The sequence below is a fragment of the Acomys russatus genome, chromosome 26, assembly GCF_903995435.1.
Source record: "Acomys russatus chromosome 26, mAcoRus1.1, whole genome shotgun sequence".
NCBI classification, from domain to species: domain Eukaryota; kingdom Metazoa; phylum Chordata; class Mammalia; order Rodentia; family Muridae; genus Acomys; species Acomys russatus.
In genome coordinates this window covers 30,896,114-30,921,694 of record NC_067162.1, presented here as the reverse complement: position 1 = coordinate 30,921,694, position 25,581 = coordinate 30,896,114, and the positions used below count along the sequence as shown (strand labels likewise).

General features: G+C 44.6%; 1 protein-coding gene across 1 annotated transcript in view; it reads right to left on the bottom strand.

The window, feature by feature from the left end:
• Prmt7 (protein arginine methyltransferase 7) overlaps window positions 1–25,581 on the bottom strand; it is a 42,988-nt gene that overhangs the window by 691 nt on the left and 16,716 nt on the right. Inside the window, exons 5-15 of the mRNA XM_051169083.1 lie at window positions 19,292–19,404; window positions 13,640–13,881; window positions 13,291–13,471; window positions 9,553–9,680; window positions 8,684–8,819; window positions 7,515–7,598; window positions 7,053–7,100; window positions 6,147–6,236; window positions 4,539–4,700; window positions 3,360–3,434; window positions 439–599 (exon numbers count right to left, since the gene is read on the bottom strand). Of these exons, the coding sequence (XP_051025040.1) occupies window positions 439–599; window positions 3,360–3,434; window positions 4,539–4,700; window positions 6,147–6,236; window positions 7,053–7,100; window positions 7,515–7,598; window positions 8,684–8,819; window positions 9,553–9,680; window positions 13,291–13,471; window positions 13,640–13,881; window positions 19,292–19,404 (1,420 nt within the window). The remainder of the gene's footprint in view (window positions 1–438; window positions 600–3,359; window positions 3,435–4,538; window positions 4,701–6,146; window positions 6,237–7,052; window positions 7,101–7,514; window positions 7,599–8,683; window positions 8,820–9,552; window positions 9,681–13,290; window positions 13,472–13,639; window positions 13,882–19,291; window positions 19,405–25,581) is intronic.

Genomic DNA, 25,581 nt, shown 5'->3' with positions numbered 1-25,581 from the left:
CAGAAACCTCTGAGCACAGCCATGCTGACAATGATGATTCCCTGGGCAGTGGTGTCTGCCTTGCCCTTGCTGCTTGTCCCTGGTGCCGAGCTCTGTGAGGGGAGCTGGAGCTGGGTGGGGTCTCCCACACCTTGCAGCAAGTGGCCCTCACCAATCCTGACCTGCTTTAACTCTCAAGAGAGTCCAGGAAAATGGGCCAGTTGGTAACCATAGTAACCAAACTCATGTTGGTCTACAGCTTGATACAACAAGGTGCTGCTGGTAGGGAGTAAACAAGGCCCATTCACTTGCATATGCCCAGAGGCTGTGGGATGCTCCATAATACAAAAGATAGGCTGGATGGAAGGACTCATCCTGGGTCCAGGATGTCTGTCCTTCACAATTGTGTGAAGTCCCCCGGTTGCCTTCAGCCCATAACTCCCTGCAGCTTCCACTCACCTTCTCAGCTCCATAGAGCCCTTGGCACACAAAGGCTGCTGGGGGATGGGCTGCTGGAAATCAAAGGTCAAGATCTGCTGAGGTTCAGAGAGACTTCGACAGGGGTACTCCCACAATGGGTGAGGCTCGGCCTCCCTGCTCTCTCGGAAATCCAGGGAGTGCTAGAGGAGAAGAGAATATGGAGTCTGTGGAGATGAGCTGCAGCCAGCCAGAGACACCCTTATTTCTATGGGCCAATCCACCCAGGAAACTGCAGTTATGTGGAGCAACATACTGTCACTTAACACTGGCACCTGCTTATACCAGCCAGTTTCTCCCTTCCCTGTCCATCCATTAGAAGGCCACTTTACCTCCCCAAATCTCAGCTTCCTTTTCAAACAGGGAATGACAGTTCCTATTTTTGCCCTCTTCTGAGGGCACACTGTCTTTGTTGGGGGGAAACAGGCATGCACTCCCCTCTCACTGATACTCCCACTACCATGGTGCCACCCTGCTGGGGCTCAGAAGATGATGGTCATGGAAAGAAGCAAGTCCAGAGCCTAGGGAAAGCTCCAGTACTTATGTGAGAAGGGGCTGTGTGGGCAGAAGCAGGACAGGGACACTGCCGAGAGGTGACACTAGGCAAAAACTGGAGACCAAAAGGCTGGAAATGGGCATAAGCAAGAGCCAAGCAGGAAGGAGAGGTGGTGGTGGTAGAGGGAATGCCAAGGGGTTGGGTATGGCCCTCATCTGCAAGAGGATGGGCCCTGTAAGATATGCATTTCCTTGGGCACCATATGGGAGTGGTAGGAAGCCATAGACCAGAGGCTCTGATGAGGTTGGCAGCAGAACCCGGAGTCGGAGACTCCCTGGGAACCTGATGGCGCAGCACTGCAAGGGGAGGCACGACTGGCAGGGAGGGTACCAGGTCTAGATGAGCAGAAGGCTGTGGCACAGCGGAAGCACAAGTCAAGGCCTGATGATGCCCAGCAGAGACGTCCTCCTCTATAAACCATCACTGTTTTCCTCTTCTTTTTTGAGACGGGGTCTCTTTACACAGCTCTGACTGTCTTGGAACTCACCATGCATACCAAGCTGGCCTTGAACCTATGGGGATCTTCCTGTCTTTTCCTCCCACTGGATTAAAGGCAGGGGCCACCATGCCTTGCAGCAATCTTCAAGATTTATTCTTAATAGTTTAAATTATGTGTGTGGGTGTGTGGGTGTGTGGGTGTGTGGGTGTGCATGCATACATGTGTGTGGGTTCCCACAGAGGCTAGAGGTGTCAAGATTCCCCTGACGCTGGAGTCGCAGGCACTGTGAGCCACCCGACATGAATGTGGGACCTGAGGTCAGGTCCTCTGAAAGAGTAGCACCTGTACTTAACACTGAGCCCACTCTCCACCCACAAGAAAAGGATCCATTAGCCAGGCACTAGACTGGCAATACCATATATGCAGGGTCAGGAAAAGGGACTGAGGGAGACCAGAGGCATGACACCTCAGAGGAAGGCAGAGTGAGAGGAGGCCAACACCAAGCCTGATGAGTGGCCGACATGGCAGAGGGACCTAGAGCAGTGAGTGTCTCAACACAGAGATGTCTAGGAGCACAGACAGTCAGTGGTCTGCTGCGGAGAAGGCAAGATACAAATGGAAAATTCCCACGGGACTTAAGTTAAGAAAGAAGGAAAGGAAGGAAGGAAGGAAGGAAGAAAAAAAGAAAGAAAGGAAGGAAGAAAGGAAGAAAAAGAAACTCACATTCATATAGAAAAATGTGACCTAGAAGATCAGCAAGAAGGAGAAAGGTCTCCATCTAATTACAAGCTGTAAGTTCCATTATCATTTCTCTCTGTGAATATGAATTTCTAAACATATAAATGGGCCCATTTAAAAAATTAAAAATAAATAATAAATAAATGGGCCCATTTTTCTGCCCTGCCATTACATGTGAACTCATCCTGTGACTTTTCAACTCTATCCCTACAAAGGCACATAGCATTATTGCTGTCATGACATATTTCCAGGGGACACAGGACCTATGGGACCCCACTCTAGCTGAACACACAGGAAACTATAAACACCTGTTAAAGACAACCTTGCAGAGACCTCTCATAGATCCCTCTAGCATTCTTCTCTGGAGCACTGTCCCCAAGATGAAAATGGCTGCCACAGGAAGGGATATGTCAGTCTCCTCGCGAGAAGGCTAGGAAAGGCTGTCCCAACAGAAAACAAGCTTCTGGGCACTACTAGGGCAGGCCTAGTGCACAGCCCAGGGACACCCAGGTCCTAATCAGTGCTTCCAATCCAGACGTCAGAGATGGGGCTATCACTGAGGCTGGTACCATGCAATGGTTCTCAGGCTAATGGCCATGGTGGGCCAAACAAAATGGCAGCACTGGCCTCACCATCCCAAACAGAAGCTCTCCCTATATACACTATATGTCCTGCCCCCACCAGGTGCATGGCTGTGTGGAAAGGTTGGGCGGGATACATGTGCTACACGCCTGCCTCCTGTCCATGCTTTCAGTGACCCTGGAGACTGAATCTCAGGCTACATCAAGCTATAGCTTTAGTCCCCTGCACCCTCTACCACAGGGATTTGGGTTTTGTTTTTTTATTTTTATTTTATGTGTATGGGTGTTTTGTCTACATACATGTCTGTTTACTATCTGCATATCTGTTACCTATGGCGGCCAGAAGAGGACACCATACTCCGTAGAACTAGAGTTACAGATGATTGTGAGCTGCCATGTGGGTGCTGGGAATCTAACACCAATCTTCTGGAAGAAGCTCAGCCATCTCTCCAGCCCTTTGGGGGTTTTTGTTGTCTTGTTTTTTAAATTTTGAGGCAATCTTTCTAAGTATCCTGGATTGAACTTTTAACCCTCTCATCTCAGCTCCAAGCGGTGTTAAAAGGCAGCAGGTCTAGCTAGTCCTGCCTACCTTAATCATATCATCCATGATGTGCACATCAAAACCTTCGCAGTTACCACAAGGCATCCGGATCCGCCACAGATCCTATGAAGGAAGAACAGTGCCTGTGTTACACACTCGGGCCACAAAACCGGCTACGTGAGTATGGGTCAGGAGGGATGCTGGTCAAGGTGACATAACACTTGAATCCCAGTGCTTGGGAGGCAAACGTAGGTGGACTCTGTGAATCTGGAGGCTACACAGTGAGTTCCAGGCTAGCACTGACTCAGAACCACCTGCACCACTCGCTGTTCCTTTATCTCAGACACAGACACCCCTCCCCCAAGGGGGAAAAAAACTGACAAAGACACTGAAGAGCCAGAGTGGCTTGTGTAACAGACTGGATTAAGAATATGTAAACTGACCCAACAGCAGAGCTGCTAGGCTGAGACTCTTAAAGCAGCCCTCTGGGGCCCGGGGCCACAGCATAAGAGCACAGCAGAAGGTCCCAAAGCACACTCTGGCCAGTCCTCCTTCTGTCCCTGCCTCTTGGGCCTGAGAACAAGCAGTGGCTTTTCTATAGCCACTCTTTAGTCATAGAGCCACAATCCATACTGAAATCCCATCAGGTAAGTAACACAGACAAATGCCCAGAAATTAAGTGATGGAGCCATGAGGCTACCAACAGATAGAGCTGCTCTCATAAAAGGAATATCAAATGTGATTCACTCTCCATTTCAGGTTCAAAGCACTTCAAAATCCTTTTAATAAAAAATGCCTTTCCCAAAATGACTTGGTGACTGCTGTGGTTCTGCTTTGATGAGAGAATTAAAATGAAGCTTTTCAATTCCTTCTTGCATGAAAAAGAGAAGTCCCCATCCCAGACTGCTCTAACAAGCGTGGCCTCTGTTCTCTGCAAGAGCACAGCGAGCTACACAGCGTGCCTCCTGAAACGCTTAATTTATGTTTTTAATTATTCTGATAAGCCACAATTGTGAAATGACAACACACAGTCATTTTCATTTTATATGTCAAATGGCTGCTTTTTAAAAACGCAGCCTTCTCTATTCTGTCCTGCAGCCACTGATGCAGAAAAGAAAGGCCCGTCAGCAGGGCCCGGGCTGTTCCAGCTGCACTCAAGGACTCTGAAGTACACACGTCCCCACCCTCCTGTTGCTGTGGTGTTTTTCGAAGTCCCAGATGGCCTACCCTGAACTCCACAACCATGGCATGAAGTGAGGCAGTCTGGGGCATCACCACAGCTCCAGGTGCCAGGTGCTGGTCCACAGAGGTACGGACGTACCAGAAGTAGAGGTTGTGCCACGGCAGCAGGCTGGTAGTGAAGAAGGGTTCACCCAGGAGGAGAGAGACCTGGCAACCAGAGAAGAGAAACTGAATGTCAGGAGTGAAGCTAGCAAGTGAAAGGCAACTCAGCCATTTCACCAGAACATGTAACAGTCCATCCATTCATTCATTCGTTCATTCTTTCACTCAGTCAGTAAATAAGCATGGCCCTGAAGACACAAAGGGTTGCAGACTGGAGGAACGACACAAACAGGGGAAGGAGTAGTCTTCATGTGAAAAAAGCAGGGAACAGGCGCGTGTGGGGCTCCAGAAAGGGCTTCCAGAATGGATCCTACCAACCCACAAAGTTGTTTCACCCTAGTGCAGCACTACCAGATGAACAGCACGTCACCTGCACTGCACTCATGCAAATGTGGACACTGGCAGCGCAGTCCCTCGAAGACTGCTTTTAGTCAACATGTGTGGAATAGACAGATGCATGGCTAGGAATCAGAAGTCAAGCAGGTGGGCAGAGGCCAAGCACGGCTGAGTAGGAAGGTCACCTGGGCGCTTCCTCTGCCTCCCTGCACTAGTATGCTTTCACCTCAGCATCTGGTTCCTGAGTTTTTATTGGTAAAATCAAACATTTGGGATTTTCTTTTTTTTTTTTTTTTTTTTATAACAATTACTTACTTATTCATTTATTTATTTAGGCTTTTTTCAAGACAGGGTTTCTCTGTATAGCCTTGGCTGTCCTGGACTTGCTGGCCAGGAACTCAAAGAGATCTACCTGCCTCTGCCTCCCAAGTGCTTGGATTAAAGGAGTGCACCACCATACCCGGCCAACAATTTATTTTTATTTTATGCAAATTGGTGTTTTGCCTGATTGTGTCTGTGTGAGGGTGTCAGAAGGTGGAACTAGAGTTACAGACAGGTGTGAGCTGCCATGTAGGTGCTGGGAATTGAACCCAGGTCCCCTGAAAGAGCAGCCAGTGCTCTCATTACTGAGTCATCTCTCTAGTCCTCAGTGGCTTCTAAAGTTAAACACAGAGAGCCATTGTGGCACATGCTTTTAATCCCCGCACTTAGGAGGCCAAGGTAGGCAGATCTCTGTGAGCTCAAGGTCAGCCTAGTCTACATAGCAACCTGTCTCAAGACAAACAAAACCCCACAGGGAGCTGGTGTTCAGTGATCCCAAGGATCCTGGCGAGCAGCTCTGGGGGATGAAAACAATCTGAGCAGGAGGAACCCTTCCAAGAGGACTTTACGTGAAAGGGAAAGGAGAAGTGGTACATCATGTTCCCTACCGCAACAAGCCATTCTGCTCTCAGCTGAGAGGCCTAGCTCTATGCTCACTGGGCCTTTACACAAACCCTTACCCATCCTCACAGTGGTGAGGTCTCGACTAGCCAAGCTAAAGGAGAGACATCACACAACATTTAGCCAAGGTGACAAGGTGAACCTTAGGCTACTTTTGCGTTACTCTGTCCCCTCTCAAACAGCCTCAGTGCAGCCCAAAGCCCCATTCCTTACCTTCTTACCCTCCAGTTCTGCAGATGTAAGCAACTCAGGCCGTTTATTGATGATAGTAATCTTATCATCCAAGTGGTTAACCTTGAAGATCTTTGAAAGGAAAAATATAGCTGTTTTTTACTCACACGTTGTTTTGGATCAGGGTGAAACAACTATCAGTCAGAAGGTAAAGCTCCATGGTAGAGGCTTGCCTGGTGTGCTTGAGGCCTGGATCAATCCACAGCATCATACAAAGCTAAAAACTAACATCTCTCAGAGTTACCTTCTCTGTTGAGTTTTCTGGCCAAATGGTTCTAGGGTACCACTTTATCTACTTGTGGAAAGATCTCTTTGGGGACCTCCTACAGATCACAGAAGAGGTCATGAGCAAATGACATCTCATCAGGCAGGACCTATTCCCAGTCTTGCAGTTTTGGAGGAGTAGGTTATTTCCAGGAACAAATCGCTCAGGTCTATTTACTCAGAGATGTCGGTTTCTTAGTCTTATGTGAAATGAGAAAAGACTAAACTCCTTCAACTACAAAAACCAAAAGCAGAATGCAAACACTGGCTTCTGATTGGATACCAGAAGCCTGGCATGGTGGTGCACAACTTTAGTCCCACCTGGGAGGCAGAGGCAGGCAGACCTCTGTGAGCTTGAGGCCAGTCTGGTTTATATAGTGAGTTGCAGATTAGCCAAGGTTACATAGTGAGACCCAATCTCAAAACAAACAAACATACAAAATTCCTACCAATTAGATGTCTGCCCCAGAGTCCAAAGGCCTGACCTTAGGTAGGAGCTACAGCATGAAGTAGGACTATTTTTACCACTTCCTGGGTGTGATGCTACTTCAAAGTCACCCATCCCAGACTCAGGAAGGTGAGCCCAACAACCCCTTCATGAATTCAGTAACAACTGTCACTTACCCTTCTCATCAGTCTATAGGAAGCAACTGAACTCTCAACTGTAAACACCTGAGGAGAACACAGGAGATAGACTTAAGGAGGGTAGACACTCAAGGAAAAAAGGTTAAGAGGTTACTGAAACAATGGCCTGGCCTTTCTACCTCCCCGAGACAGCAACTATGCTGGGGATTCAGTCAAAGCCCGATGCTGCAGCTACCTGGTAGTAGTAACCATTACTTGGCTCCTGACCACATATGCAAACAGTAAACTTCCTCAGACTCCAAACCAAGTCCATTCCACCTACAAAAGCTGCATCTGCAAAGGGCTTTGATCACAGATTCCCATGGGACCACACCATGCCCTAACTCAAGAGCCAACCTTTAGAAAAGTGACAAACAACAAAATGGCAAAGAAAAATAAATGCAAAAACTGTAAAGAGAAGAACGATCCTTGCAGAGCCAATAGAAAGGCATGACCTGGTACCTGCTCTGCCCCGAGGTGATGGGCCAGCGCGGAGAGCAGACTGCCGTCACTCACACAAAGGCAGATGGTACCTGGCTTCAGCACCTGAGGGAAAAGAACAGGATCAGCGCAGGGCACCTTGCCAAGCGCTTGTTCCTGACCAGTTAGGAGACATGCTTCCCTTCCTCAACTCTACTCAGAGGCTGCTTCTTCTTCTTTTTTTTTTTTTTTTTTTTTGAAGTTTTATTTTATGTGTATGGGTCTTTTGCCTTCATATGGACTTGTGACCCACTGAGGCCAGAAAGGAGCATCAGGTACCTTAGAACTGGAGTGACAGAGTGAGTACTAGAAATCAAATCTGGGTCCTTGGGAAGAGCAACAAGTGCCTTTGACTGTTGAGCCATCTCTCCAGACTCGGCATATTTCTGAATACATAAGCTTTCATCTCATCTTCCTCATGGCCCCTACACTGTCACATCTGCCTCCTCAGCACACACAGTAACCACCCATGGCCCTTCCTCCCTCTTCCCACCAGGGCCCACTGCTCGGAAGACCCTCCACAACCATGCTAGAAGGCCCAGCTAAAGACCTGCTCCACTAACCTAGACCCTCTAGTCTATGATGACAGAATTCTTCACCACCTGGCCCATGTTCCCTTCAAGTGGCTCCCCAAGGGAAAAGGTGCCTTTGTGGGTCATAGAGCCATTGAAGAAGAATTTATGGCAGGTTGGAGTCTTCTCTCCACAAAAAAATACATGCATATGCAGACATTCATGTATGCAACTCCAAGGGGTCCAGAAGATTCCTTCTAAACTCCATGTGGGGACTTAACTCCAGGTCAGAGAGTTCCATGATCAGACTTACATATTAGGAAATTTTATTAAGGTGCAACACATGAAACAGGAGAGGAGTAGCTGAAGGTGAAGATCACCCACACCAATTGCTGGTGATCACAGAGCTAAAGGTATCCACCAGAACAAGTGTGGGCTGCGAAAGGCTTTCAGGAGAGCTCTTACGGGAAAAGAGAACACCCTGCAGACCTCTCACAGAGCAAGGAAAACCCAGGACAAGCTCTCAGACTCTCTAGTTGGAGCCAGTGGAGATATTCCATTGACAAGGAAAGACAAAACAAATAAGAGCAAACCATGCGTAGAACAGTGAGATTCAAGCACAGAGACAGGGCCACTTACAGTCCGCAGGGCTTGGGCATACTGATCAGTTCTGTCCTGATCATTGATCTCTCCAAACCGAGGCCGGTTCCAGAGCAAGTGAGCCTGACAATCACACACAGGTCGCACTTGGCAGACACTCTCATTATCATCAGGGCTGAGCAGGGAGAAGAAAGCCAAACAAGTAATAAATGTTCTGCACTGGAAACCAGAGACCATGAGGGCACAGCCCAGGTGATGAAAATAGCAGACCTGAGCCTGGACCCTAGGAGATACATGCACAGGTCTCTACAGAGTCTAAATGAGACTGGGCAGCAGCACATTGGGGGTTACAGTCCTGTGATTCCACACTTTTCATGTACTTGAGTAGAACTTTCTTACCAATCAGTAACAATTTCTACATATACACAAACATAAACTTTTGATTTTATTTTGTTTTGTTTTTCAAGACAGGGTTTCTCTGTGTAGCCCTGGCTGTCCTGGACTCACTTTGTAGACCAGGCTGGCCTCAAATTCACAGAGATCAACCTGCCTCTGCCTCTTGAGTGCTGGGATTAAAGGCATATGCCATCACGCCTGGCTAAACTTTTGATTTTTGAATTATTATTTTTTACATGTGGGGGGGGGAGTACCATAGCACAAATGTTGAGGACAGCTTTGTGGAATAGGGTCTCTCCCCCCACTATAAATTCTGGGGATTAAACTCAGGTCATCAGACTTGGCTACAAACATCTTTACCAACAAGGCCATCTTACTGGCCCTTGCTCTTATTTTACTCTGTTCTGATATAAATCTGTCCATTCAAATCTCTGCACAGTCTTTGCAGGGAGAGTTTACATCAGTGCAGTTTCTGAGGGCTGGTCCTCCACCCCAACAACAAACAGGCATACCTGGTCCTCTGAAGGCTGTACCACACACAGTAGTCATCATGATGGGCTACCAGGCATCGGGGTGAGCCCTGCACAATGGGCTCCTCCTGCGGCAGGAAGTATACACACTGCATCCAGTGGTCCCGCCACTGAAATGAGGAATAGAGGGCCAGTGTTTACCAAGCTGTGACAGCAATGCTTCCAGTCCAATGGCCCAAAGCCAAGTATCAAGTGCATACAGACATGGCTTAGACTACATGTGCCTACTATGGCCTTAGAGAGAAAAATTCTAATCTGAGAAACCAGTGTCCCAAAAAGCTTTCTGGAACCCTGATGGCTTTAGAAGATGTCATCAACTGGGTGCAGTGGTGCATGCCTGTTATCCCAGCACTCAGCGAGGCAGAGGCAGGCGGGTCGCTGTGAGTTCCAAAGTGAGTCTAAGACAGCCAAGACTACATAGAGAAATCCTGTGTCAAAAAAACCAAAAACCAAAACAAGCAAACAAAAGAGGTCATCATGGGCAGTGGTCTTATGAGGTAGCTTTTAGAAGAAGGCACAAGTGCAGGCTCTGCTCTCTCCTCACAGAGTAGTGCTGCCTTAGTTAGGGCTACTACTGCTGTGATGAAACACCACGACCAAAGCAACTTGTGTTCCTATGGCTTAGGCTTCCACATCACTGTTCATTATTGAAGGAAATCGGAGCAGAAACTCAAACAAAGCAGGAACCTGGGAGCAGGAGCTGAGGCAGAGGGTGCTGTTTACTGCCTGGCTTTTCATGGCTTGCTCAGCCTGCTTTCTTACAGAACTCAGGACCACCAGCCCAGAGACTGCACCATGAACAATGGCTGGGCCTTCCCCCACCCTCACCCCCACTAATCACCAATTAAGAAAATGCTCTACAGCCCAATCTTACGGAGGCATTTGTCAGTTGAGGGTCCCTTTATTAAGATAACTCTAGCCAGCACAAGCGCCAACGCTCTTTCTTCCACCTATTGGACTGTGAGCTATCTTCCATTAAAGGAAAATTTCTCTGGCTCACAACCAAGGCTGACAACCTTGTGGCCTTGGGGAAATTTTGCTCTAAGAGCCCCTTGGGATATATTACAAGGCTTTGAAACACAGAAAGGTTAAATATAATAAGTGTATAATTTTTAACTTGATCCTAGACTAGGAAACCAAAGCTATCAAAGACATTTGATGACAATTAAGAACAATTTATTTTGAACCATGTTAGATGTTATGGAATAGTATGTTGTTCATTTTCTTAGGTGTGGTGATGGTATTTTTGCTAATAAAGAAACTGTTTTAGAGCCAGGCATGGTGGGTGGCGCACGGCTTTAATCCCAGCACTTGGGAGGCAGAGGCAGTTGGATTTTTGTGGGTTTGAGGCCAGCCTGGTCTACAAAGCGAGTCCAGGACAGCCACAGCTACACAGAGAAACCCTGCCTCCAAAAAAAAAAAAAAAAAAAGAAAGAAACTGTTTTATTCTTGTAAGTATTAAGTCAAGTGTCAGATATTTGTAAATTACTATCAAAAGACTGAACAGGAACTGCAGTAAGAGAGGAAGGGAAGGAAGCAGAGGAAAGAGAGAAGGAAGAGATACAGTAAATATGGAAAATATTAACAACTAGTAAATTGAAGTAAAGGCACTATCAGTGTGCATTTCCACTTACTCTGTGATTCTACAATTTTTCAAAACAAAAGTTCTGAAAATGGGCTGGCGATGGATTAACTGGTAAAGTGAGTGGCATGAGGACCTGAGTTTGAATCCCTAGCACCCATGTAAAAAGGTGAAAATCTAGTGTCTATAACCTGGGGGATGGGAGAGGCTGAGACAGAGGCCTCTCTGAGTGGAGAGCCAGCCCAGTCAGACCAGTGAATTTCAGGCTCACTGAGACAGCGTGTTTACAAAATGAAGACAGAGAGAGGGTGACTGACCTCTGGCTTCCACACATACATGTATCAGCACACCCACAGGCACGAATGCAAATGCCAATACTAGCAAGTGCACACACTAATACGCCATAACTAATACACATCCCACACACACCCAAAAGTTTAAAATAACAGAGAAAGTTTGTATATTTATTCCTTTTCATTAAATAGTGGTTTTGTTTGTTTCCAACATAGGGTTTGTGTGTGTAGACTTGGCAGTCCTGGACTCGCTCTGTAGACCAGGCTGGCCTCAAACTCACAGAGATCTACCTGCCTCTGCCTCCCGAGTGCTGCACTAAAACACCTCTTATTAACCCTCTGAGTGCCCCAGGGTGCTTTCGTAAGCCTAAACAAGGAGGCCCGAGTTCTGCATCATTCCTAGAGAACTACCTTGCTTACTCAAAGAACAGGATGACCTTACTCCTCACATGTAGGTGGCCTTTCTGTTGCTCTTTTTCTACTAAGGATACGATGATTATCCTACAACTGAGTCGCTTGGCTCACAAGCAGAAGTACCCAGGGTCCTAACAGGGTTCCTACCAGGCTGACCTCAGCCATGCTGTGTTCCATTAATGTTCTGACAGTTTATGCTCACGCCTTGCCAACAGTATGTCACTAAACTTTCTGAATTTTATTTACTGATAGGTAGAGACAGTATTGCAATGCAGTTCACTTATATTGTTTTATTTCATAGCAGTTTAAAAATGAAAACTTATCATATATTGAGTAGTATTTCCACTTTGTATTAATATTCCTCTGCTTATTTTTCCTGAGCAGGAGAAGGTAGATTTTGAACTAAAGGAAGTGGCATTGTAGTTATCCATTCCAAACTGACCTGAGAGCCCTGGAATTGTTTACAGCAGAGGTGATGAGGCAAGGGGCCATACCAGAATGAAGGAGAACGGGAGAACTAACTCACTAAGACTTCAGCTGCTTACTGTGGACACTGGTGTCAACCATGAACTCACCTCAAGAGGACAGGTTGACCTTATTACACACTGGCAGGCTGTGCTTTCTAATTTTTATTTTTTTATTGTCATTTTCTCTTGTGGTTCTGGGGACGTGCATGTAGTAGAGGGGCTCATGCATGCTATGAATGTGCTCTGTCACTGAGTTACATCCCAGTCACCTGTGCCTGTGTGTGTATGTGTATCCTCCCAAAAGAAAATGTCTTCTTTGTCTTTAACTGATATTCATCTTGGAGTAAAAAGAAGCAAAAATAAACAAAAGTTCCCTGACTTACAGGAAATGTGCTCTGTCATAAGATATTTGATGATCCCATTGTGATCCCTGAGATTGTGAACTGTAAATTGTAAATCCCTGTTTCTTGTGGCTGAGCCCTAACACACACCTTTAATCCAAGAACTTTGTTTATTGTAAACAGGTGATTATGGCTTGGTTCAGCCAATCCTAGTACATACCTTTAATCCAAGAGCTTTCTGTACACAGGACTTAATAAAGTTAACCCTAGGTCAAGAGGCAGAGCAAGAAACCAGCTGACAGGGACTAAAGAGTAAGAGGGACTTTGAGTTGAGGGGTGTTTAAGACAGTGTGTAAAAGTAGAAGGGACATTTAGCTTTAGCTCTTCAGCTCTTCAGCTCCTTGGCCTTTGGCTTTTTGGGGCTTTTTGAGCTTTGAGCTAGCAAGCCTTTTGGGCCTTTTCCATCTGGACATGATCTGAGTAGGAAGGTCAGCTGGGTGCTTTCTCTGCCTCTCTGAGCTAGCGGGTTTTCTCCGTAGCATTGACTCCTGAGTCTTTATTGGTAAAATAGAACAACTGGGATTGTCTTTTAAAACAGTGCTCAGTCAGTGGCTGCCTCTTACCTGAAGCTCCTGTGGGTCTGTATGTGCCCAAAAGGGTGCCATTGTGCACTTGATCGTCCCCTCAGGGTCCATCTCAATGTCCCACCAGGAGAGAACCACCTGCGCTTGGCCAGATGCCAGAGGTACAAACTGCCTGCTGTGGCAGGCCGCCGAGCTACTGACTTGCTTGCTGAAGTCTACGCTGTGGAAGAATATTCGGGAACTGGAGCATAATTCAACGCACATGCTGCTCTGTTAAGCTTCCACAGAGACCTGCCCAACAACGGTACTGATGTGGTTTCTACTCCACAAAAGGAAGACATCCGACCAAATGTCCAAAGCACTGCCACCCAGGGAGGTTCCACGGTACCTGAACATTGGTAACACATCACTGAGGACAGTGAAGTCAGCAGGTGACACCTGATTTAGCTGAATGTCATAGACTGAAGGTGCACCAGGGCACCTCTCCAATTCTGAGGGAGGGACGATGACCTGCTCTCCGAGACTAGTCTGAACACGAACAGGAAACAGCTTGTTCCACGACCACATCCTTCTGGACTCCACCAGCTGGGCATAGACAGTTGCCCTGTGAGGCACTGCTTCACAGTCTTCCTAAGTTTACATCACAACAAAGCAACATCAGCAGCGGTAAGCCAGGGCCTCATCACAAGTGACTGACACCATCAAAGGCTTTAATACTTGACTGACTTAGTAACTAACATATTCCCCATTGGGAAAGTGAACTGTTTTCTGCCCTATGTCTGAAAGAAAAGAAAGTACATCATGCCTAAAATGATTATTATTTTTAAAGACAAGGCCTTCTTATGTCATCTAGGTTAACCTCTTACAATCTTCCTGCCTCAGCCTTGAGTGCTAAAATGACTTAAGAGGAGTTCCTAGCCAAGTGTGGTGGCACACACCTTTAATCCCAGCACTCAGGAGTTTGAGACCAGCCTGGTCTACAAAGTGAGTCCAGGACAGCCAAAGCTACAGAGAAGCCCTGTCTCAAAAAGAGTTCCTAGTTACCTAGAACTATTAAATAGTTAAAACAAACAAACAAACAACAACAACAAAAAAAACACAGTCTGGCCTACAAAGAGAGTCCAGGACAGCCAAGGCTATCTCAAAAAAAACAAAAGAAAAGAAAAAGAAAAACACCCCCAAAAAACTATTTATTGACATGCTGATCAACTACCATACAGACCAAGAAGAGTTTTTCTGGACAAGCAGCCCTTCTAGCTTCAGATTCAAAGTGACCCTTTTAATGCAGCCCTCCTCAACACACCAGGGCATACTGTTACTGTGCACTGTGCATAGTTTACCTTTGTACTAGGCAAATGCTGGTCTCTTTATCCTACTATCTGGTTTCAATCCAGATATGGCTTTGTTATGTTTATTCTAAGTATCTCCTGTCTCAAATTTGTGTAAACATGCTCACCATTTGTTCTCTACCTTGCTAAGAAAATGCTGACCAGACAATGCTGAGTGATAGACAGAATAGGGTAGGATATCCAGGTCCATCGAGGGCGAGAGATAGATAGAGATAGATAGAGAGAGAGATAGAGAGAGAGAGAGAGAGAGAGAGAGAGAGAGAGAGAGAGAGAGAGAGAGAGAGAGAAGTAGGAGATTACGTCACAAGGAGAGGTCCAAGAAACAAGAGAAGTGAGCCAGATCCACCAGAGGATTAAAACTGCAGGTATGATGGGGATTTTGGCTGGAAGGAAGCTAAACTAGCTTGGAGGTTTAGGAAGGAGTAATAATTGCTCAGTATTGTGCTCAAGGCTAATTAAATAAATCACAGTCTCCATGTGTCGTTACTTGGGTAGATAGCTGGCTAAAGAAAAACTGCTGCCATACTAATTTTATGAATTTATATCCACATTAACAATCATTCTACAATTGGCACCCAATTTGGGACAAGAACTTACTTAAAACCCAAGTTATATTACAGATCTTCCCGGTGAAAGATGTACTCTCTCTTTAACATAAAAACTGTAATAAGCCATAATACTGTCTGTCACAGAGCTGTGGCAGGCCACAGAAGAGGTCAAACATCTGGTAAGGTAAACACAGAGCTTGGGGAAAGTGGCAGGATCATAGAGGCTCTGAGTACCCCTGTTGAGAGAGGAGCATACAAGCTGCAGAGCTCCTGCCTGGGACCCACTACCTTCCTAGAGTCGGCAGAGGCCAGAAGCTCCAGCCCAGCCAAACATGGCAGGACACATGCATGACATTGGGATTGTCAGCTGGCAGGAGCCGCCAGATGGCAGTCCATGGCTGTTGAGAGCTGGGACAGCAAAATAACCTAGGGGCTCCCACAGACCAATGAAGTTGGGTATCACATTACTCTGAACAGCCAGCCAGTCTCACAGGAGGACTAATGACAGTTCAGCCTGGCACAATATACAGAACTAAAACAAATACAGTATGCTTAAAAATGTGCTTAAGCACTAAAATAGGAAGGAGCTTAAATAAAGCAGGTACAGGGAAGGATGTTAAAAGAGGGGAGGAAAGGAAAGATAAATAAATCTACATAGAAAGTAAATCTCTGAGGGAAAAAGAAAAAGAAAAAATAAATAAACTTATATCTTTAATCCTAACACTCAGGAAACAGAGGCAGAGTCAGGGCTACACAAAACAACCCTATTTTAATAAAAAATAAAAAAGTAGCATTTTGGGGAGGATATTTGGGCCCCATACAGTCTTGTTTTGATTATCATCATGAAAATGGTTATCTGTTCAGTGGAAATGATAATACTATACATTTTCTTTGAGAGAAACCAAAATGGAGCAGATCTAGATAAAAAACGGACTGCTAAATTAAATCAGTTTATACTTATAATGACTTCAAACTGCAGGACAAAGGAGAGAGATGCTTTAGTTTATGTCAACAAGAAAGAAAAGGCTTTGGATTCCATCCAAAGTAATAAAAATCAGATATGACAGAGGGAGATCTCCTGAAGGTTGCAGACAGGAAGAAAGAAATCAAGAGAGAAAACAAGAGACAGGTGATGTATATGCTGGTCCCTCTATATGAAATAACTCTGAAACTGACTAGGACATGTATATGTCTCCAGCCAGAACTTCAGCTTGCATGGCCAGCAAATCTATGGCTACAAAAGTCCTCATGACTCATCATGTCACCCTGTCATATGGCATGGATGGAGATTCATATTGCAGTTTTGGTTACAATCCAAACTAGCTTATAAGAAAGATGTCTTTCATATACTCAAAGAACAAAAATTCATCTTTAACTCATCTGAGCACACTGCATATTCCACGCATTGTTATTACAGAATTGTATGTTACCTTTAAAAGTTTATGTGTTTACAGAACAAATGGGCCAAATACCAATGAAGTTGAAATGGACCTAACAAGATTCACCCTGGAGGATGCTGAGACGCTAACATCCTACTTAATCCAGCATCACAAACTGTTCCAGCCTGGACTTCAAAGAAATTTACACTTTCACAGCATTTAGAGACTGAACAACAAATGTTACTGCTAGATTCCTTAACCATTCTTTCCAAATTTCCTTAGGGCCCCCAAAAAGGAATCCTATGCCCCAAATCAACAAGAAGAAATTTTAAGACAACAATACCCCACTTCCCAAAAGAAAGAGTGGATGGTTTAGGTGTTTTGATGGGTTATGGATGCTGTCACTTAGGGACGTTGGTTACAAGTTATTAAATGGTATTCAGCAGGAAAAAAATCAAGGTATAGAAACTTAAACTCAGGGATTTCTTTCCTTTTCTTTTCACTATCCTCCTTTCTTTCTTAGTTAAGAGGAAAGGGGTTGAGAAGAAAAGGGGGGAAATATAGGAAAAATAACAAAAAAGAGTAGACTATGGAATCTACTCTTAAACTAAAGAAAATTTTATAAGCCAATAATCTTACATTGGTATAGATTTTGCATATTTATTCAGAATTAAGGTTATTTCTGATACACATAACGTATACATGCTTCAACTCTTGTATAAGTTATTGGACCTTTATAAATACAAGGCTTACTTCCAGTCCTTCTAAATGCTGCTATTACTGTTTAGGATTAACTGCTAGTAATGTCAGGATTAAGCAATGCAAGTTAATAGTCAATTAAACTCACAGTCATGTGATACTAGTCCAGTTTATTGCAGAGATATACATCCTAGGTTGAACAGATAGTAAATGGCTAAAAACAAACATTTGCCTATACAGATTCACTATAGACAGGTACGATTATGTAATATAGGTAGATAGATAAAAAGTCTTCAAAAACCTCAGATACCTACAGAATATGGCATTTAAGGATGTTTTACTAATATAAGGCTTTTTGACTTAAGGCATGTCAGCTCCTGGCAACACACCAGCCTATCTCAAAGATGATGGACACTGAATCTCCATTAGGAGCTGGCTTCTAATATAGGGTGCTGCCTAGAGGGCTGGGGGAAGACAGGATGCTGCCTAAAATGGGCAAACTTAGATGCAGGGAAGTTGACTGTCAAGTTCTGCCAAGACAAGGTAAGCAAGTCCTCACTAGTTCTGTTTCACAAATATGTCTGTCAGACATTCTGGGCCAAAAGGCTGAAGACTGGGGCTGGAGAGATGGCTCAGCAGTTAAGAGCACTGACTGCTCTTCCAGAGGTCCTGAGTTCAATTCCCAGCAACCACATGGTGGCTCACAACCATCTATAATGTGATCTAATGCCCTCTTCTGGTCTGCAAGGATACAAGCAGGTGGAGCATTGTATGCATAATAAATAAATCTTAAAAAAAAAAAAAAAAGCTGAAGATTGATGCTCCAACCTTATAAAGGAATTTGGGTTACTGTTCAGGCAACCGGCTGTCTGTCAATTCTTAGGATTGGGAGCTGTTTGCCTGCACTGCCCATATACCCAGGTAATATTTATTTCCTTATCAAATCTCTGATGGGGTTAAAGACTAGAGAGTATAGTCTTACAATTAAGCTTAGTTGGTTAGGATTTAAGATGTTTTAGGTCTAAGATATTTTTACATTGACAATGCAAATAAGAATAGAAAATGATTTAAGAACAAAACTCTGAACTCATCAAAACAGGATAGAGACTATTTTCTCCTAAGCTGCCAGTGCATATAGAGCAGACAGTGTGAATGTGAAGCTTACCTAAGGGGCTTCACAGCTGTCCACCCCAGACGCTCCTTCCCTAGACCTTTCTCTTTAATAGAGCCCATTCTTTTTTTTTTTTTTTTTTCCAAGACAGGGTTTCTCTGTGTAGCTTGGCTGTCCTGGACTCACTTTGTAGACCAGGCTGGCCTTGAACTCACAGCGATCCGCCTGCCTCTGTCTCCCCAGTGCTGGGATCAAAGGCGTGCGCCACCACTGGTCGGCCAATGGAACCTATTCTTAGGGGAGATGTCACATGTATTTTATTTTATTTTTTATTTTATTTTATTTATTTTTTTTTTTTTTGTCACATGTATTTTATAGCCTGCGGACCTCTATACCAGATGCTAGGCCTTTTAGCTACAGAGCCCACCCTCATGGTCACATGTCCTTCCCAAGGGAGTCTCTACATACTCACACCTTCAGCTTTACTGTGCACCTGGGAACTAGGAATGGGAATGATTGTTGGGGGAAAAAAACCCACTTTTCCCCAAGTTGTACTGTGTTTTAAATATGCTGGCAATGAGCCACCTGGCATTAGACTCTCTGAAATCTGATCCAGGATGACAAAGCCAACAGGACACCCGCAGGGTGTCTTCACCTATTTGGCTGGGGTTCTACCTCCCTGTCTAGTGGTCCTCCCACCTCACTCATCCTTTCATTCTGCATCCATCACCAGGCCCTGGAAACCCAGCAGTGAAGGGGAGTTTTCACAGCTGGGAGTTATAAGCAAAAGTTTCTCCAACTCAGCCCTACCCCACCTGAGCTAGATGCCTGCCGGGAAGTGCAGGGAGGCCCCAGGTGTGTGGATTCTGAAGGGCTGTGCTGAGCATGGTATAGCAGTAACTGTGTATGACACCTACAATTCCAACACTCTCGAGGAAGGCTCGGAACTACTACCTGCACAAGATGCCTGTGTGCATGCTCATAAGAGGGTAGTGCTCCCTCCCCAATCAGTTCTGTGTCAAACAGCTCCGTAACCAGGATGTTAGCACGACATGGCAAGTCACCATCTGAAAGCAAGTGAATAGAGTCAGAAATATGCAACAGGCTCGCACACATGTTTGTTTGTTTGTTTGAGACAGGGTTTCTCTGTGTAGTCTTGGCTGACCTGGAATCACTTGTAGACCAGGCTGGCCTTGAACTCACATCAATCCACCTGCCTCTGCCTCCTGAGTGCTGGGATTAAAGGCGTGCGCCACCACCGCCTGGCAAATGCACATAACTTAAAATAAATCTTTTAAAAAAGTCATGACAGTGAGAGGAGATACACATGTTGAAATGTCTGGAAATATGCCTGCAACTCACTTTCCAGTGGTTAAAAAAAAAAGGCTGACATGGTAACAACCAGTCAGGAAATGGCCTCTCTGCACTGCTCTTTCTGGCTTACTTTTGTTTGGTTGGTTTTGTTTGTTTGTTTGTTTGTTTTTGTTTTTGTTTTTTCCAGACAGGGTTTCTCTGAGCAACCTTGGCTTTCTTGGAACTCACTCTGTAGACCAGGCTAGCCTCAAACTCAGAGATCACAAGTGCTGGGGTTAAAGGTGTGCGCCACCACCAGCCTGCTTGCACTTCTCTTTCAACTCTCCTGTGTGTTTAATAATGGAGGAAATAGCAAGAGGTGGTGGCTACACAGAAAAACCCTGTCTCAAAAAAAAAAAAAAACAAAAACAACAACAAAAGAAAACAAAACAAAACCAAAAAAGAAAAAGAAAGAAAAAGGAAAAAAATGGAAAAGAAATACCTTGGAGAACAAAAAGTCTATAAATGTCTAAAATGGAAACTAAACAATAATGAAAATAGGAAGAAAAATACAGTTTCAGAAATTGGTGAGATAAAATTTCTTTCATCCTTACTAGTAAAATTGAAAAACAAAAACTGGATGAATGGTGGTACTTCAAGGCTACAGAAGGAACAGAAAAAAACAAAACAAAAAAAGAAAGGACAGAAAAATCAAAGCAAGAGAAGGCTGATCTTTAACTCCACAATTATTGTAAGCTCAGCCAAAAAAATTTAGACCTATGACTTAGAACCCCAGATTCTTTCTGCCAAATGCTCTTAATTAAGTTGATCTCTTGCTACCAAGTAATCTCCCAAATACCAGCTGTTCAGGAAAATGTTGTTTCTTGTTTTATTTAAATCATTCATTTATTTATTTTTATACAGTATTTTGCCTGCATGTACACCTGCAAGCCAGAAGAGAGCACAGGATCTCATTACAGATGGCTGTGAGCCACCATGTGGCTGCTGGGAATTGAACTCAGGACCTGTGGAAGAACAGCCAGGGCTGTTTTAACCTGAGCCATCTCTCCAGCCCCAGGAAAATGGTGTTTTAAGGAGTTCTTTTGTCAACTGTTTTCTAAACGTCTAAAATATGTTGATGCTGCAATTTTAATTTTTAATGAGTCAATACTTTGGAAAGAGCTATTTCTCATGGGGAATGAACTGTAAACATTTCTAATGGTTCATGAATTATATTTGACAAAGACCACTCATATTCTCTATACAGAGAACAAATTTCGCAGCTGGCACTGAAAAAGAGAAGCACTGGCATGGGTTAGAAGGGATGAACGCAGTAAAAGATTGAGCTAGAGTCCTACAGAGCGGGCCTAGAGGCTGGAGTTCTAACCATCAAGTTAGTCACCTCAACTGTAAAACAAGGGGGCAGAAGAAAGGTTAGAAGATCACCTTTCCTCTGGTACACACATGAGCCTATAGGCCCATTTTACTTATACATCTATCAAGTAAGCCAGGCGGTGGTGGCGCACGCCTTTAATCCCAGCACTCAGGAGGCAGAGGCAGGTGGATTGCTGTGAATTCGAGGCCAGCCTGGTCTACAAAGCAAGTCCAGGACAGCCAAAGCTACACAGAGAAACCCTGTCTCAAAAAAACAAACAAACAAAAACCCAAAACATATCTATCAAGTAAAGTGCAAAGATAGGATCAAATGCCATCTCTTGGCTTAAAAACTGTATCCAGCTGGGTGGTGGTAGCGCACACCTTTAATCCCAGCACTCGGGAGGCAGAGGCAGGCTAATCACTGTGAGTTCGAGGCCAGCCTGGTCTACAAAGCGAGTCCAGGACAGCCAAGGCTACACAGAGAAACCCTGTCTCAAACAACAACAACAAAACTGTATCCATTCTCGCTAATATGCTAAATCCCAGCTGGAACGCAAGGCCCCGACTTGACCCCACCCCACTCCCACACTTGCTCACCTCTGCCTTGGAGCAGCACCTGTCACACTGTCAGACAGAGGCGTCGCTCGCTAGGTCTAGCACTGCCCTATTCACCACCACACCCAATGCAGCACAATGCCCTAAGAGTCAGCAGACACCAGCTTAATTCTTGAGTCTTCCTTTTCAATCATCATCAAACCTTGCCAATTCTACCGCCTAAATTTTCAGTTGATTATGTGACTTGAAATGATTTACAATCCAAGTTTGTTTCATTAAAATGAAAACAAAGCTTTATGACCCACTGAATTTTAATAAGTACTTCTTAGAGCCTGGCATTTATCAAGAGAGTGTGAATTTATGAGGGGGTGGTATAGAGGAGCCTGAAAAATGGGCAGTGACACCAGGTGTATCCTAATTTATCACATGAATGTCATGAACGGATAGTTGAACAACTGCTATCACAACATACATGGGTTAATCCATCTCTGAGGAACAGGCTCCAAATTTTAGATGCTAATTTTAAGGCCTCAGAACAGACCCTTGGGGAACTTGCATTTGGAATTAGAAGAAAAGTAATAAAGTAATAAATAGCTTAATCCTAACATTCAGTAGGCCTTACATAGCGACTACCAGACTACAGAGCAGATCCACTCCCAATAAACAGAAACAAAAAAAGAGAACCAACGTCAGGAGGCAGAACTGGGGACTGGTAAGAGGTTCAGGAGAAACGGAATGAGAAGTGCCAACACTGGCAGCCAAAGAGGGGAAACAGAGGAAGGCTGCTAACTGGCAACGAGGAAGCCACTTGCGGCAGGAGAAAGCAGTGCATACCTGTAGTCTATCACCTAGGAGGCCGAAACAAGAGGCCTGTGTGTTTGAAGATAGCCTAAGCTATATAGCAAGATTCTGTCTCAACAAAACAAAACAACCTCAGCAAGTCACCTCTTTTTTTGTTTTTTTGAGATAGAGTTTCTCTGTGTAGCCTTGGCTATCCTGGACTCACTTTATAGACCAGGCTGGCCTCGAACTCACAGTGATCTGCCTGCCTCTGCCTCCCGAGTGCTGGGATTAAAGGTGTGCGCTACCATGCCTGGCTGAGCAAGCCACTTCTTAAGATAGACTGTCAGGAATACACAGAGAAACCCTGTCTCAAAAAAAAAAAAAAAAAAAAAGATGGGAGACTAGAAGCCAGGCATAGTGGTACACACCTTTAATCCCAGTGTAGAAACAATTCTGGACTTTTAGTTTCTCTAAAAAACACAAATATTATAAGAATACGTTTTCATTTTAATGCCAGGTGCAGGGCTTTGGGGCTGCTTCAGACTGTTCATAGCAGCTGACTATGAAATCATTTGAGTTGAAATGACTTACAATCCAAGTTTGTTTTTTTGCTTTAGCAGAGGAATGATTTTGCCTGCTGCAGATAGCTTCTGTGTGACATTTGGAATTCTGAGAGCTTTTAAAAAGTTATATAAATGCTAGAGCCCTGATAGGCCAGGGTGGTTGGGTGGGGGCTGTTGTTGGTCACTTAGGGAGGCTGGCTGTTAGTGGGGTTGGCTGTGGTTTGTTAGTAGTTGTGCTCAAAAAAGAAACAAACAAAAAAAATAGATTCAAGAATTCCGTCTCAGCTGGGCGTGGTGGCACACGCCTTTAATACTAGCACTCAGGAGGCTGAGGCAGGCAGATTGCTGTGAGGCCAGCCTGGTCTACAAGGTGAGTCCAGGACAGTCAAAGCTACACAGAGAAACTCTGTCTTGAAAAACCAAAAAAAAGAAAGAAAGAAAAGAAAAAAGGAATGAATTTTGTTTCTCTCTGTCTCTGTCTCTGTCTGTTTCCTAGCTAGTGATAAGAGGTGAAACCAGGAGGACAAAGGACAAGAAGAAGAGATTTTAAAGTAGCAAGACCACTCTACATTCCAGCAGTTGGGAGGCAGAGGCAGGTGGCTATCTGTGAGTTCCCAGCCAACCAGGGCTACACAGTAAAACTGTCTTAGAAAGAGGAGAGGCTTGAAAATTGTTGAAGTGTCATCTGGGGCTGTCTTCGTTATTGTTGGAATGCTGTGAAGACACCATGACTAAGGCAACTCTTATAAAAGAAAGCATTTAATTGGGGGCGTGCTTACACTTTTGGAGATTTAGTCCATTATCATCATGGCAGGGAGCATATGTTGAAGAAGGAGCTGAGAGCTACATAATGATCAGCAAGCAGAGAGAGTGAACCTAGGCCTGGCATGGGCTTTCGGAACATCCAAGCCCAGCTCCACACTTACTGAAATAAGGGCACATCTCCTAATCTTTCTAGTCCTTTTTTGATAGCACCGCTCCCGGTTCCCCGCTCCCCGTTGACTATGCATTCAAATATAAGCGCCAACAGGGGCCACTCTTATTTAAATCATCAAAGGGACATAGCGGTACAACATGGGACGCAGGAGGATCTCAAAATTGGAGCCAGCCTGGGTTACAAGGCAAGACGTTTCAGGCAGGCAGGCAGGTTGGCTTAGAGTGTGGTGGTTTGAGTAAGAATGTCTCCTAGAGATGTTTGGGTAGACGTAGGAGGCGTGGCCTTGCTGGAAGAATCATCTCACTGGGAGTGATCTTTGAGATTTCAAAACCATGTGCCATTCTCAGTTTGCTGTCTGCTTCCTGCTTGCTGTTCAAAATGTAAACTCTCAAGTGTGCTGTTCCAAGCACCAAGCCTGACTACTGCCAAGCTAATTCATGATGATGGTGATGGACTTATCCTTCAGGAACTGTAAGCCCAAAAAAGCCCTTCCTTCTAAAGCTACCTTGGTCATGGTGTTTCATAACAGCAATAGAAAAGTAACAAATATATTGGAGGGGAAAAAAGGCAGTAGCAGCAATAAGAAATGTAATTAATTATGGTACACATATACAATGGCACACAGAACAATGTAAGTAAACCTCAAAAGCATTAAGCTGTTTTCAACTATCAAAAATGCTGAGAAACAAAGACCCAGAAGTAGACATGCTAAAAAAGAGGGGGTGCTCTCAGGCCTTAAACCTACACAAAGAACTACAGGCAACTAAGGAATGCTTGGGAGGGGATGGGTTGGTGGGTGGGGTGATAATCTTCATAAGGGAAGACTCGCCAATTGGGGGCCTCAAAGAATTCTGAGTAGGAAGGGAGCATGACAGGTCATTCTGAAGGATGGTTTACTGTTTTAGAAATCTTGTGTGAGACATTAGAACCTGACCTACAAGATGCGTAGTGGAGGTGAGAGGTGTGAAGTGGAAAACATATTCAGGTAGTAAAATGAATGGTGTTTCAGTACAAAGAGCACATCAAAAACTACTGCCTGCTTCCAGACTTGGGTGATTACATAGCTATGTGTGGAGCAATAAAATAACAAGTTCCATTTTGTATATATTGATTTCTTTTTCTAGATGTCGTTATTTAATTGACATGTTTCCAAAGTCGATTACTGATATTTTTAGAACATCCTTTTGGCAGGCGGGTGGGGGGAGAAGAGGTATAAATGTGCCAGGTAATATTGTCTGCTAAAATTATAAAAATTTCTGAGCTGAAGATAAGGTTCTAGCCGGGCGTGGTGGCACATGCCTCTAATCCCAGCAATGGGCGGCAGAGGCAAAGTGGATCACTGTGAGTTCGAGGTCAGCTTGGTCTACAAAGTGAGTCCAAGACAGCCCAAGGCTACACAGAAAAACGCTGTCTCAAAAACCTAAAGCCAAAAACAAAACCATGTCAAGAAAACTGGGCCAGCAAGCCAGGTGTGTTTGCACACACCTTTAATCCCAGCACTTAGGAGGCAGAGGCAGGCAGATCTCTGAGTGTGAGGCCAATCTGGTCTACAAAGCAAGTTCCAGGACAGCTAGGGCTATTACAAAGAAAAGAACTGTCTCAAAACACCATTAAAAATAAAAAATTAAATTAAATTTAAAAAAAGAAGAAAGAAAGAAAAGAAAAAAGAAAACTGGGTTGTGCATTATGGTGCATGTCTTTAAGCCCAGGACAAGAGAGGTAAAAGCAAGCAGATA